This window comes from Lethenteron reissneri, chromosome 50 (genome assembly GCF_015708825.2).
Source record: "Lethenteron reissneri isolate LAM-NWPU_2019-01 chromosome 50, ASM1570882v1, whole genome shotgun sequence".
Lineage (NCBI taxonomy): Eukaryota > Metazoa > Chordata > Hyperoartia > Petromyzontiformes > Petromyzontidae > Lethenteron > Lethenteron reissneri.
In genome coordinates, this window is record NC_083828.1 from 723,150 (window position 1) to 737,038 (window position 13,889).

Sequence of the window (13,889 nt, forward strand, 5' to 3'; positions counted from 1 at the left end):
CCAGTTGCTCGCATGTTCTCTCTCCACCTGCTCCTGCGCCTCGTCTCCACTCACATCCACTCCGCTCATATCTCGTTCCACCGCATCCTCTTCCCATCTCACATCGTCACCTGTTCCTACAAGAATATTTACTGAATGCGAGCGTGTCATCCAGCTGTCAAAGACTCAAGTGGTACGAGTCTGATTTTTTCCAGCGGGCCAATCTATCGCATGCTCTGGAACTGAACGCAGTGGCGTTGCCTAAAGTGTATTCCTCTTTTGCATGATCCCTCAGGCTCGCGAGTGCCATTACCGGTGTGCTGCGCTCTGTTCAATTCGTGATTCTATCGGCGATGCGGGACCCGTTCTCTGCTTTTGCGAGCCGCGTTAGGAAGTGACAACTGATGGACGACGGCGCTGGCTGGGCCGGCTTCTCTGTCATCCGCCGCTCTCTTGCAGACGACCATAGCGCCCGACTGCTGATCAGTGAGATGGCGAAGCTCACACAAGTCTTGCGGGAGCTGCGAGAAGACGTCCAGCAACAGGCACGCACCCCGCCATGCACCTTCCCACGCACCCCACCACGTGTTCACCCACGCACCCCGCCATGCACCTCGCCACACACCCCACCACGTGTTCACCCACGCACCCCGCCATGCACCTCGCCACACACCCCGCCACGCATGCCACAATTCCCCGGCCGCCCTCCTGTAACAGAATGGCTGCTTTCTATTGATGCAATATCAATATCATCGGGGTAAAAGTGCAGCTCCACAAATGTTCGCTCACGCCACTGCTGGCGGAAGGCCTCCGCAAGAGCGAACGCTCTCGATGTTACTTGGTCTACTCCTCCACGTGGACTGAAGGTGTGGGAAGAGACGGATCTACCCACGGTCAACCCCACCAAATCGATGAACTGTGAAGAACCCATCTTCTTGGTTCTTTAAATCGAAATGTGAAGAACCCATTTAACTCTTGTGGGTGGACAGAGGAGGCGAGGGGGGGGGGGTTATGAAACTCGCCCCCATTGTTTGAACTGCCGCGCCTGGAGATGGAATCGAACCAGCGACCTCCGGATTGCGAGTCCTGCGTGCAGCTCACTGCTGTCGCTGTAACCCCTTCATAGTGGTGTAGTGACAGGGTGACACCTGCCGGCCTGTAGGGGTTATTTCGGTTATGGCTGCATGACATAATGCCTTATTAAAAGTGGGGCGTGTCTGGGGTAAAGGTGAAGGGCGGAGTCAGTCGAAAAGCTCCGGGAACCATCCCGAAGGGTCTAGAAGGTTCTAGAAAGGGGGTGTGGCCAGAGGTGGAGCTTGGCCTCGCCAGGCAGATATAAGGGGGACCGAACCAGAGCGTCGGGGCTGTGAGCGTGGGGTCTGATTCCTGGCTGCGTCGCTGCCGTCGTCATCTCTTCATCTTCGACCACGTGGCTGTTCTGTAAGGCCAGCTCCGTCGACGCCGCTACGCTCGTCAACCAGAAGCCTTCGACTCGACGTGGGTCGGAAGTCGCTCACTACAGGAGTAAGACATCTCTTAGCGCCACTCCTGAGCGATACAACTTCAACACGCCCATCCCCAATGACCATACTTCACCACGCTGGTCATTGGAGGCTGCTGAATCTGCAGAGCATTGTATGTGAGGACATAGAAGCACAGTATGACAAAAAGCAAGTTACTTTGAATTATACAACAGCGTACGGCGCTTAGGTGCTCGTATTATACCACTTTCGGAGGCCGCTGTGGTGCAGTGGTTAGCGCACTGTGTCTGTGGGGGGAGTGGTGGTGCAGTGGTTAGTGCACTGGACTTGCAGGCTAGAAATCGATGGTTCGATTCAATTTCCTGGCGTGGCATTTGAAACAATAAGGCAAGTTTCTCAAAATCACTCCGTCCGTCTCTGTCCACCCAGGAGGATAAATGCTCATCGATTTGGAGGTTGTAGTGGTAGGGTAATGTGTGGCAAATCCCACGAGTTCCAGGATGTATTTCCAGTACGGAAGAGTAGGCCAAATGCCCACTAGAGTGGAAGCCCCTTCCGTCAGCAGTGGCGTGAGCGAGCAATTTCAGAGCTGCGCCTTTATCTTTAGCCGTCACCGAAGCACATCAAGTTGAAATTGAGGCGCTACGTGCACACGGAGGCAGTCCTGAGTCGGGAGAAAGCAATCCCATTACATTGAGGCAACACATTTGACTCGGGTCGGCAGCGGGGAGCTGCAGTCCTTGTCACTTGGCTCAATGCGAGTAAATGTTTATAATGGACAGGTGGAGGGAGGTGATGGATGGATTGAAAGCCGGCGCTGAATATGCTCGGAATGCCTCTCTTTGTGTTTGCGTTTTTTGTTGTTTTTGTCGTCGTATTTAATAACGTGCCGCTTTTATTCATCTCCCTCTCTCTCTCTCCCCACCTCCTCCGTGCAGATAACAGAAATGGCTCTGCTAAAAAAAGCGATCCAAGGGTGCAGAGCGTGCGGTGAGGTTTAAACGGCCCCTGTGATCCTGCGCGCTCGCCGCGCTCGCCCTCCGCTTGTACCGCAGCCCGGCAAACGTCGTCGGCATCGCCCCCTTGCCGCGTTCCCTTTCCTCTCTCGTCACCTTGACCCCTCCCACGTGCGCTAGCGCAGGAGTCGCAGCGCAAGGTGACAACAGAATGCCCTTCTGTCCGTCATCTCTCCGCTTAATTGTTTTATTTTATTTTAGTCCATCGTGTATGTATATATGTTGAACTTCTTTCGCGCCGTACGTAGATAACCGTGCTAATCGTAGGTGTGGAGGAAGGACTACAAACTAAACACAGAAAGCAGTTAGAAAGAAATTAGTTTTCAATCGAAATGTAAAAGTGCATAGCTTCACTGGCTTCTTAATATCGGAAGGAAGAGCGTTCCAGACGGTCAATGGGAGTAGAACAGTCTCTAGGGTAGGGCGAATCGGGGCGACTGCCCCGGGCCCCGCGCTTTCAGGGGACCCGCGCTTCAACGTCACGGTGTCAGATGGCTTCGAGGGGTCCCACAAGCTGTGATTTGCCACGGGCCCCACACTCCATATGGACGGCCCTGCATGGGAACGTCGGTGTGAGCGACGATGATGACGACGATGATGATCGGTGATTGATGATGACGATGATGATTGATGAGAATGCGTGGCCGACCGGATGGCCCCGCTCATGTCGCAGACGCTGAGGTTGCCGCGGGGAGGCCGCCGCGGTGCGACACGCGGCCGTGCTCCCGCGGCGTCGCGTGCACCGACACGGAGCGCGGATTCCGCTGCGGACCGTGCCCAGACGGCCTCACCGGGGACGGAGTGCGGTGCACCGATGTGGACGAGGTCGCTACCCCCCACCCACCACCCCCCCACCACCCCTACCCACCACCCCACCCACCACCCCCCCCATCCACCCCCCCCACCCACAACCCCCCCACTCAACCCCAGCACCAACCCACCCACTAATCAATCTATCCACCCACCTGACGACCCGCACACCCACCCACCCACCCACTAATCAATCCAACCACCCACCTGCTCATCAATCTAACCACCCACCCGCCAAATTACCCCACCAACCCAACCCACCGTGAATTGATGTCCGCTGCTAAAAGCCCATGTGAACGACGCCGCGGTGCCTCTAATCCGCAGTGCGCGGGGGCCAAGCCCTGCTTCGTGGGGGTGGAGTGCTCGAACGCGTCCCCGGGCTACGAGTGCGGGCCCTGTCCCGCGGGCTACACGGGCACGGCCACCTCGGGGCTCGGCCTAGCCCAGGCGAGCGCCCGGCCCCAGGTGAGCTGACGGGAGCGAGCGAGCGAGCGAGCGAGCCTGCTGTCAGCCGCCCGTGATTAAATCGAGTGGAATCAATCGATGTTTCCATGCTAGACATCATTGACTCTGTACATGAAAAGATCGCATTAAGATAGTTTTTTTTGTCAAGTTAATTAGGTTAATTAAATTAGAAATTAAAAGAGTATTGATTGATATGCAATAAACACTCTCAGCTGGGCACATTAAAGGTTTTCACCTCGTGTGGGTAAAGTGGCCAAGTGTCGCAACCATGTGGGAGCGTGTGGGGCGGCAGCCTGGAGCAGTGGTGACACGCGCACCTCGCAGCCTACGAGCACCTGGGCTCGGTTGCCGACTCGGCGGCCTTCATGCGTGTGGAGTGTTTGTGTTCTCCCCATGTTTTGTGTTCTCCCCATGTTTTGTGTTCTCCCCATGTTTTGTGTTCTTCCCATGTTTTGTGTTCTCCCCATGTTTTGTGTTCTCCCCATGTTTTGTGTTCTCCCCATGTTTTGTGTTCTCCCCATGTTTTGTGTTCTCCCCATGTTTTGTGTTCTCCCCATGTTTTGTGTTCTCCCCATGTTTTGTGTTCTCCCCATGTTTTGTGTTCTCCCCATGTTTTGTGTTCTCCCCATGTTTTGTGTTCTCCCCATGTTTAGTGTTCTTCCCATGTTTTGTGTTCTCCCCATGTTTTGTGTTCTCCCCATGTTTTGTGTTCTCCCCATGTTTTGTAGAGCGTGAGTGGAATCTGTACTTTTGACTTAAAACTTTCGTGACCGCAGGAATTCAAATTCTTGGTTATTTCGGTAAAGTCACGTAGATGAAGACCGCGTGTGTTGCGATCGAAACGTCGTGTTTATTATTATTTTCACATTTTTTTAATATTTATATTTTATTATTTTTTATTTTCTATCTACGTGACTTTACCGTAAGAGCCAAGAATATGGAATCTGTATGTTTTCCCCTTGTTCTGCAGAGAGTGAATGTGTCTGAGTGAGTGTGAGTGGAGTCTGTATGATCCCTCCCCATGTTCTGCATGGTTGTCCTCCGATTTATCCAGTTTCCTTCCATGATTAAAAGAAACCCACTTCCACCCCGCACAATTGAATTGCAGTCCCGTGCTGTACACCGCACACGGACGAGCGTGAACGACACCCACCACGCACCGCCGCTCTCACAAAACGGCGCAACAAGCAGTGGGCGAGCGATGGCGGCATCGCGAAACGCCGAGCCACAACGCGTCTTCACTGCCTCGTGGTCATTCACTGGGTTTTGTTATTATCTAGAAGTGAACCGGCGGGTAATTAGCGCAAGTTAAAATAAAAAAAAGTTTTCTTAAAACCTCTGGGGCCCTGTGACGACACCGAAATTGGCGATTCACAAATCCGAAGGGGGGGGGAGGGGGGGAGGCGTCGTCCCAGCGACCCCACTCCACTCCTGACGCTCTACGCGGCCCATTCTCCACCTCTCGGTGTGGGATGGCAGCTGCTGCTCTGCTTCAACATCAGCCATGCGAAGAAAATGTGAACCGAGAAACTTTCTTAAGTTCTCACTTATTTAAGGGGCGCCACGCTGGCGAGATGTCACTTTCCTCGCCTGGTAGGCAAGAGGCGGGGGGTTCGATCCCGACCCTGACGCCTGCTGCTGCTGCTGCTGCCTGCTGCCTGCTGCTGCTGTCTGCTGCTGCTGCCTGCTGCTGCTGCCTGCTGCTGCTGCTGCTGCCTGCTGCCTGCTGCCGCTGCTGCTGCTGCTGCCTGCTGCTGCTGCCTGCTGCTGCTGCTGCCTGCTGCCTGCTGCCGCTGCTGCTGCTGCTGCTGCTGTTTATTTGGAGTTTGTGCGCGTCTCTCTTCCCGTGCTCGTGCGGATTTTTTTCTCCGGGTCCTCCGTTTCTTTTCTACACATTTAGATACAACATGGATTTAGATTATTTTGATGATTTGGCTGCTATACATTTCCACGTGATAAGCCACGTGGTTGAGCTACCATTTGTGGCCAGGTCGCTTCTGAAAAAGTGATAAAACATTGTTTAGATGTATTTATATATTTTTTTAAGTGATTTGTTTACCTTTTCTATAATTTTCACTCCTGTCGTGTTTGTGTTGTTGTTGTAACGTTCTGACCCTGTGCCCCTTATTGGACATCTGTGAAAAAGAGCTTCATAGCTCATGGAATTCCTCGATTAGACATAAACATCCTGATTCTGACAAAAAGCGCAACTTCGTGACGTTTGCGTCTCTTCGCTTTGATTTGTCGTCTTGTGCTCAGGTCTGCCACGACGTCGACGAGTGCCGCGACGGGAAAAACGGCGGCTGCGTCGACAACTCCATCTGCATCAACACCAAGGTGAGTGAACTCACCATCACCATCACCACGGTGAGTGAACTCACCATCACCACGGTGAGTGAGCTCACCATCACCAAGGTGAGTGAGCTCACCATCACCAAGGTGAGTCAGCTCACCAACACCATCACCACGGTGAGTGAACTCACCATCACCATCACCAAGATGAGTGAGCTCACCAACACCATCACCACGGTGAGTAAACTCACCATCACCAAGGTGAGTGAGCTCACCAACACCATCACCAAGGTGAGTGAGCTCACCAACACCATCACCAAGGTGAGTGAACTCACCATCACCAAGGTGAGTGAACTCACCATCACCAAGGTGAGTGAACTCACCATCACCAAGGTGAGTGAGCTCACCATCACCAAGGTGAGTGAGCTCACCATCACCAAGGTGAGTGAACTCACCATCACCAAGGTGAGTGAGCTCACCCTCACCAAGGTGAGTGAACTCACCATCACCAAGGTGAGTGAGCTCACCATCACCAAGGTGAGTGAACTCACCATCACCAAGGTGAGTGAACTCACCATCACCAAGGTGAGTGAGCTCACCCTCACCAAAGTGAGTGAACTCACCATCACCAAGGTGAGTGAACTCACCATCACCAAGGTGAGTGAACTCACCATCACCAAGATGATGGAGGGACGATGATGTTGGTGTTGAGGGACGATGGCCAACGGTCAAGAGTAATAACGAAGCGGTGGCCAAGGATTGGAATGCATCCGAGAGCGCAAACAATGTGGAGGTGGAAGGATGAGAATGAATGTGCAAGTGGTTATGGATGGATTGTTTCATCGCGCTTGGGGAGGCGTTCATCCAGCAGTGGATTGGTCTTCGCTGATGATAGTGATGACGAACGTTCCCATTGTATTCTAGGAACACTTTAAAACACGTTATTAATTAAGTAGTGAATTTAATTTAATTGCCTAAAATTATGTTTTCGTGCTTAAATTAACATTTACAGTCAATAGGATGCAATGCATGGTGTTACGCGTATGTATGTTTAACTTCTTTTGCACCGTACATAGCCAACCATGCTAATGGGAGGTGCGGAGCAAGGAGCATTGTAGGTGCGGGGGAAGGGCAAGTAGACAACGCGGACTCGCACTCGCCCGTAGCGCGGCATGTGCTCCTCCTGGGAGTTTGCCGTGCACCGAATCCTGAGGTCTTAATAGCCCTCGCACTCTCCTCCGCAAGGGCCCAGATTATCCTGCCAGAGGGCCACGGCTTAGATCATTCAGAGGGGTTCGACGGGCCGATTGGCGTCCCAGGGAATTAAAATTTTGGCTTTGATTTAACGGTGATTTATCTTTGCAATTTTTTTTCCAATTCCAGCGTTGCTTTGTTGTGCGCATTTTTGTTTTCATCTCAATTGCTTATCCGAAGCTTGTCATTTAAGCCTATAATATAAAAATACACTTTCAAACGTAGGCTTTTGCAACAGATATTATTATTATAATTGGTTTCTTTTGGCTTAGATCGTGGAGGTTTAATGCCAATTTGTTTAAAACCCTGCACCACCCGACAAAGCCAATTAAATAAAGTTATTATTATTAGGTGGACAAATATGCAAATGTATTTGGTTTCTTATCGAAACCGGGGGAGGAAAGTTGAAATATAAAATTAGATTTGATGGCTCTGTCGGGTGGTGAAAAGTTATCGTTAAATAGGGGCGTGATACCTACACAGTAATCTAAGCTAACAATTAATCGTAATCAAATGCCATTAAACGCAAAAACCAGAGCATTGGGGAAAATGCGGCAATGCTAAAATGTGAGAGATTCCAATCGCGTCGTCTGACTTTCACCATTTCAGTGACCCCAGGTCACTGTCGCGAATTCGACTCGAACCCTCCCTCTGGAGTTCTCTCGCTGGTTACACAAACCGCTCTTCAACCCCGACCCGCGCATTCACAATCACCAGTGCACTCGCGACCTAACGATTGACCGCAGCTGCTGTGTTCAACATCATCAGCATCGTCAGCCGTGACCTATCCACTGCTGCATGAACGCCTGCCCAAGCTGCCGCCACCTCTCCCGCGATGGGACAACCCACCCAGCTCCTGCACATGAACCGATTTGATATGAACCGAATGCAACGTTTCACTTCCTCGAACGACCTGGCGGCTGTGGTTTAGACGCGACGATCATGGTGTATGTACGTTGAACTTCTTTCGCACCGTACGTAGCCAACCGCGCTAATCGCAGGTGCGGTGGAAGGACAACAAACTAAACACGAAAAGACAGTTCTCAAGAAAAGAGCTTTCAATCTAGATTTTAAAATGTAGAGCTCCAGTGCAGACGGCCGCAGAAGCGCAGTGACCGTCTTTGTTGGACGGCTGGCCAATAGAACATGGTGGGGTTTGGCCATACTTCAGCAGGCTGGTCAGCGCCTGATGTCTCGCGTCTCACTGAGCACGGGGCTGCTGCTATGGGTGCCCCTATCAAGTCTTGGCCTACTCGGGTGTACATGGCCCGCACGGCCTCTTTGCCCCGCACGCGCCATTCATTCCCGATATTTAGCGCGAGACGCAGTTGTTGTCGCGGCGTGTCTTGTGCTGTTTTGTGCTCGATGCAAACACGCGGAGTCAAGAGACGCGCACCGCGTGCGTATTCCCTGCGTGCGGTACGCGCCGTCTGCCTCACCGCGGACGTTGACGATCACGTGACGTGACTCGAACAAGACGAGGGCTGCGTGTGCCAGCCTCGCGAACCAAATGTGACACAACAACAAACAACAACAACAACTACAAATAACTGAATTAGGAAACACACAACTATCATCACCCTCCCACAGCGAAAACTTGGCAGGAAGCTCCCGGGACACCGACAATCTGCAGCTCAACGAAGCAGTCCTGGCTGAACAAGAGCAACAATTATCAGAATATATATCTAAATGTATAATGACCACAATGAATTAATATACTACGCGTTTAACAACGCGCCAGCTCGTATTGTTTCAGCTCACCGCTAAGTTGAAGAACAATGCTCACGACGCGCGGCCTTTTTGCGTGGAGCTGTGCCAAGCGTCCTCAGGCACGTGCAACATGTCACGCGAGAATCCAGGACATCGGGATGTGAATTACGTTTAACTTTACACCTCTCTGGTACATTACTGTGCAGGGTGGTTCAGATTTATTGTGACCCCCAATTAATTGACTCTTAACATTTGTTCCCTTTGCATATTAATGTCTGTTTTAAATAAACCTTACTTTAAAGGATATATAACGTTTTTGAGAATGAAATGGAGGTCACAAAACACCTGTAGATGTTTCGAGTGTTTGGCTGTGATACATTTCCACGTGATAAGCCACTTTGCTGAGCTATCATTTGTGGCCAGGTCGATGTAGCTCAGTGGGCCTCACCTGATGACATAAGACATGGTTTGATAGTGTAATGTATATATGAATGTATGTTGGAATTCCTTCGCACCGTACGCAGCCAACCGTGCTAATCGTGGGTGGTAGACGTCGGCAGCTCGTGGGGCCAGGGTGAAGGACGCTAACGAGGCCACGCTTTTCCGCACTCGCCCTCCCGTCGCGAGCGAGCAGGGGTCATTCGAGTGTGGGCCCTGCCAGGACGGGTTCGTGGGAGACCAGAAGATCGGCTGTCGGCGTGGGCACGGCTGTTCCGGGGCCCACGGAGCGCCCTGCCACGAGCAGGGCGTGTGCGTCACCACCCACAACGGATCCACCTCCTGCCAAGTAAAGATTGCAGTGCAAATCACAGTCAGCAGCAACGCCATCATCATCAGCACCACCACGGCCTCATTTCTCACTGAATATCAGCCAGCGTCCGATTGTCGTCAGATCTCGGAAGCTAAGCAGGGCCGAGCCTGGATAGTCGCGCTTGGGTCTCCCCTGGGGGGCGTGGTGAGATCGCCCACACTTCACCACACGCGGCCCACCAGTCGATTAAGTGTGCGGTGTTATTCGTTAACGCTGCCTGGTGGACACGTGCGAGGCTAAATGAACTTGCACAGTCGAGAAAGTGAAGCTGCGACCCCCGCAGTGCAAGTTCCGCGTGCTCACCGTGGCAGCCGTGGCAGCTCCCCGGGCCCAGTGAGGTCAATGAGCATCACCTTCTGTCTACAGCCAGCCGTGGCTCTCCGCGTGTCAACTCACGCGACCTCCTCGGCACATCCAGCGCCCACACGGCAGCTCACACGGAACATCCGAGCCCGATCATCCCAGCCGGTGTGCGCCCGCCTTTGCCCGCTGATAGGTCCCGTCCGTCCGCCCGCACACAGAGGCAACGACCCCCTCCCTGTATCCCGATAGACGGCAGGGGCAGGGATGCTGCCCCCCCCCCCCCGCCGCGTCATCTCCCGCCGTGGCACTTGGGGCGAAGCGGCGCGACTTTCCTCAAATGTCGCGCGACTCTTTGTCCGGCCCGAAGTCTCGAGTGGTGCGCCACAGTCTCTATCGGTTGGGTGGCCAGCACCACGCCCGGCTGCCTTTGCCTCCCGAGTGGCGATGTTTGCACACCAACTACTTATTTGAGGCTGAGTCAACCTAGGTGAGGCCTAGGACCGGTTCAAATGATCGTCACTGTTGTTGGCCGTGAGCAGGAATCGAACTCGGGTCGCCGGGTTTGGAGTGCAGCGCGCCAACCACTACTACACTACCGCTCCCCACACTCACACAACAGCGATCATTGCCCCCTACTGGCAGCAGACGAACACCGCACTCTCGCAAATGTGACTCCGTCCTGTTCGCGAGTTCTCACCTGGTGAAACAACAGAAACTAAACTTGAAACGTGACTATAGCTGACAAACGGACATGCACACAATGCAAAGAGAGGAACACTCCCCCTTGGTTCTGAGAATGATTTCCCATATCCGTGAGCTCTAACATATTTATTTTCATCTCCAATTGTGCCATTGCCATCACATCTCAGACTGAAGTACGGTCTGCAGAAGAATGTATCATTGAACCACTGCTGAAATCCCTGCCAGTGAACTCTCTTCCACACACTGGAGATGCTGCTCGATCTCACCTGTTGTGCTAGCGAGACGTTCATCGCATGCAAATCAAACCGAATTACATCGTTTTTAAATTCTCAACGCTAGAATTGCTATCACCACATTAACCAAATGTACAAGTGCTCATTGGTGACCGATTGAGACTAGCAACTCACTGCACTTGGGAACTCAATTTCGTTACAGTCGGTGGATAAAGCCAGGATTTGAACCCAGGATACAGTGGTATGGGCCCTCTGCTCGGTGGGCTTTACCTGGTTAAATAAAACAGTTTTATTTATCTACGTGACTTTACCGAAAGAACCAGATTTGTATCTTCGTGTTAGTGAATTGCTGTACCTTACCGATAGTTTGCACTCCTATGGTGTGTGTGTATTGTTGTCGCGTTCTCACACGCCCCGACCGGACATCCGTGAACATGAGCTCTGTAGCTCATGTGATTCCCCCAGTATCAATACACATCCTGATTGTCAACGAACCCAGCTCTGGCAATGTAAGGCTGCGCGTGCGGATAGATGGGGAGGCAGCCCCGCACGATGGTCATGCTCATGGGTGACGTGAAAATTTAATAAAAATGTGAATTCCATTTAAACCGCACTTCAAATTGACGAGAATGTAACCAGGGTCACCAAACTCCAAACCACGACCCCCCACCGACCTAGCCCGCAGCTCCCAAGTGTTCTTTAAGCCGTCACCTCCATTTGACACTAAAATAATTACTTCATCAAATCTCGTCCGGTGCAAGTAATAAATCATGTGCGATTTTTTTTGCAAATGTGACAAATGCCGCAGATACTAAGCGTGATATTTAATCCCACATTCCCAAAGGGGGATCTCGCTGAGAACAGTGGCGCGGTTGTCAATCGACAAACTTGATTTAGCGATACGGTAATATACCGTTTATCATGCTCAACCGTCGTTATTCTAGCTCATTATCATTATGGATTCCGAGATGCCTCGCTCAACCCACGTGCTGCAGTGCACACAAAGACAAATATCCCCCGAGTGGCCGACACGGGCTGCAGGGGCAAGTGCTGTTAGCAAACACCTATGGGATGGGTGTAAACAATTGTCATTTACCAGGTAAGGCCCCACTGAGCTATTTCGCTCTTTTGATAGCTCAACGAAGTGGCTTACGTGAACATTTATATCAGCTAAATACTCTAAACGCGTGTTTCTAAATGTGGAGGGGAAAAAACGGAGTCCACGCGACCACGGGGAGAGGGAGACGCAATTTCTAAATATTCAGGCGCCAGGGTCGGAATTCATCCCACGCGTCCTTCATAGCAGGCGAAGGTCGTTATCGTCTCGCCACCGTGGTGGGTGTGGTCAGAACCACGTCCTACCGTCGTCGTGTCCCCAGTGCCGATGTTCACACGACACGCGAGGTGAATCGTTTAAAGGCTGAATCGACCTAGGAGACACCCAAGACGGTTTAAGATCATTGCCACTCATGTTCGCTGTACCCGGGGATTGAACTCAGGCCTCTGGGCTCATAGCACAGGGCGCTAACGACTAGGCTACCACTGGCCACGAGTGCTACATACACACACAGTATATGACAAATATCCCCACAGTATCCTTTCCGTTTGGGGAACGTGGCTTTAGCGAGCACCTATTAAGGTTGTTGGCATGTAGCACACGTGGGAGGGCAGCAACACTCCATCCCATGCAGATGGAACATATGGGAGTCCGCATTTGCTGCACCGCCTTCTCCTGGCGAGCCAGGGTATGGCACCTCCTGGATGCCCACAGAGAGGACGTTTCACATCTGTGCGGTGATCCACCGACTCTCGCCGCTGCCTCCAGTGCCGCTGCATCACCGGCGGCCACGTGGGGCGTAGCCACCCCGCCCGTCCTGAACTTTGCTGTTATTTGCATGGGCAGTGCAGAGTGGGCTGGGCTGGAGATGGCTTCGTTTGTGGAATCGACACGGACTTGGACAGCTATCCTGATGAAGGTCTGAGCTGCAAGGACAGCAACTGCAGGAAGGTAAAAGCTGCCCGCCCCACGTGACACGCACCGCGTCCACCCAATGCCTTCAGCTGACATGAAAGCAAAGCAACTCATCTCGTAAACAAAAACTAAACATTTACATAAGCTGAAGTTGCCAGAGCAGCTTTGGTGGTGAAAGGTCCTATCTTTTCTCTCTTTTCTCCTCTGTGTAACGCAATATCACCATGAGTGTTGTTCTATAGCAGCATCTACATTTTCCAGTAAATCACATGACGTCGCCCCCTGCGAACACACGCCGCCGCCGCTGCTGCTGCTCCTCCACGAAGCCCACTGCTGCTTTCTTCTGTATCTCTCCCCTCTCATCATCAACATCTCGTCCCTCCTCCCCTTTCTGCCCGGTGCTCTTTCATTTTAAAACATGCCTTGAGATGATTTTGCTGCTAGAAATTTCCACAGTGAACATCCACTTTGTTGAACTATCGTCGTGTGTCATTTTATTTTCCGTTCTCCGGTGTTTGCCGAGCACCCCCTGGTGGTCACAAATTTCGAAACTGAAACCGCACGGAATTCTCCGCGGCCGCAGATTCCTGTTTGTTGACGACGCGATGAGCAACCCTGCCGTGATATTCTCGAGCATCGTGGCAGCGGCAGCAGCAGCAGCAGCAAGACGGTCAGGAGCTCGACGCCAATGTCGCCACGGCGAGAGGGCTTCAGCAGAGAGAGAGAGTTCGTGTCGTGTCGCTCTTCCTCCTCCGACATTGGTTGACTGTGTCCAAGGCCGTAATTACAATATATACATTTTGAGCATATTTGAATATTGGGCATATTTGAATATTGGGGGGGGGGGGACGCATCCGCCCC

The 13,889-nt window shown here is 52.2% G+C and overlaps 1 protein-coding gene across 2 annotated transcripts in view; it reads left to right on the plus strand.

The window, feature by feature from the left end:
- The window catches only part of LOC133354977 (cartilage oligomeric matrix protein-like), a 46,973-nt gene that overhangs the window by 14,005 nt on the left and 19,079 nt on the right, over nucleotides 1–13,889 (plus strand). For both annotated transcript variants that reach the window (XM_061572209.1, XM_061572210.1), the window contains exons 6-12: nucleotides 439–524; nucleotides 2,399–2,450; nucleotides 3,150–3,301; nucleotides 3,611–3,751; nucleotides 6,011–6,088; nucleotides 9,642–9,794; nucleotides 12,960–13,064. In XM_061572209.1, the coding sequence (XP_061428193.1) occupies nucleotides 439–524; nucleotides 2,399–2,450; nucleotides 3,150–3,301; nucleotides 3,611–3,751; nucleotides 6,011–6,088; nucleotides 9,642–9,794; nucleotides 12,960–13,064 (767 nt within the window). The remainder of the gene's footprint in view (nucleotides 1–438; nucleotides 525–2,398; nucleotides 2,451–3,149; nucleotides 3,302–3,610; nucleotides 3,752–6,010; nucleotides 6,089–9,641; nucleotides 9,795–12,959; nucleotides 13,065–13,889) is intronic.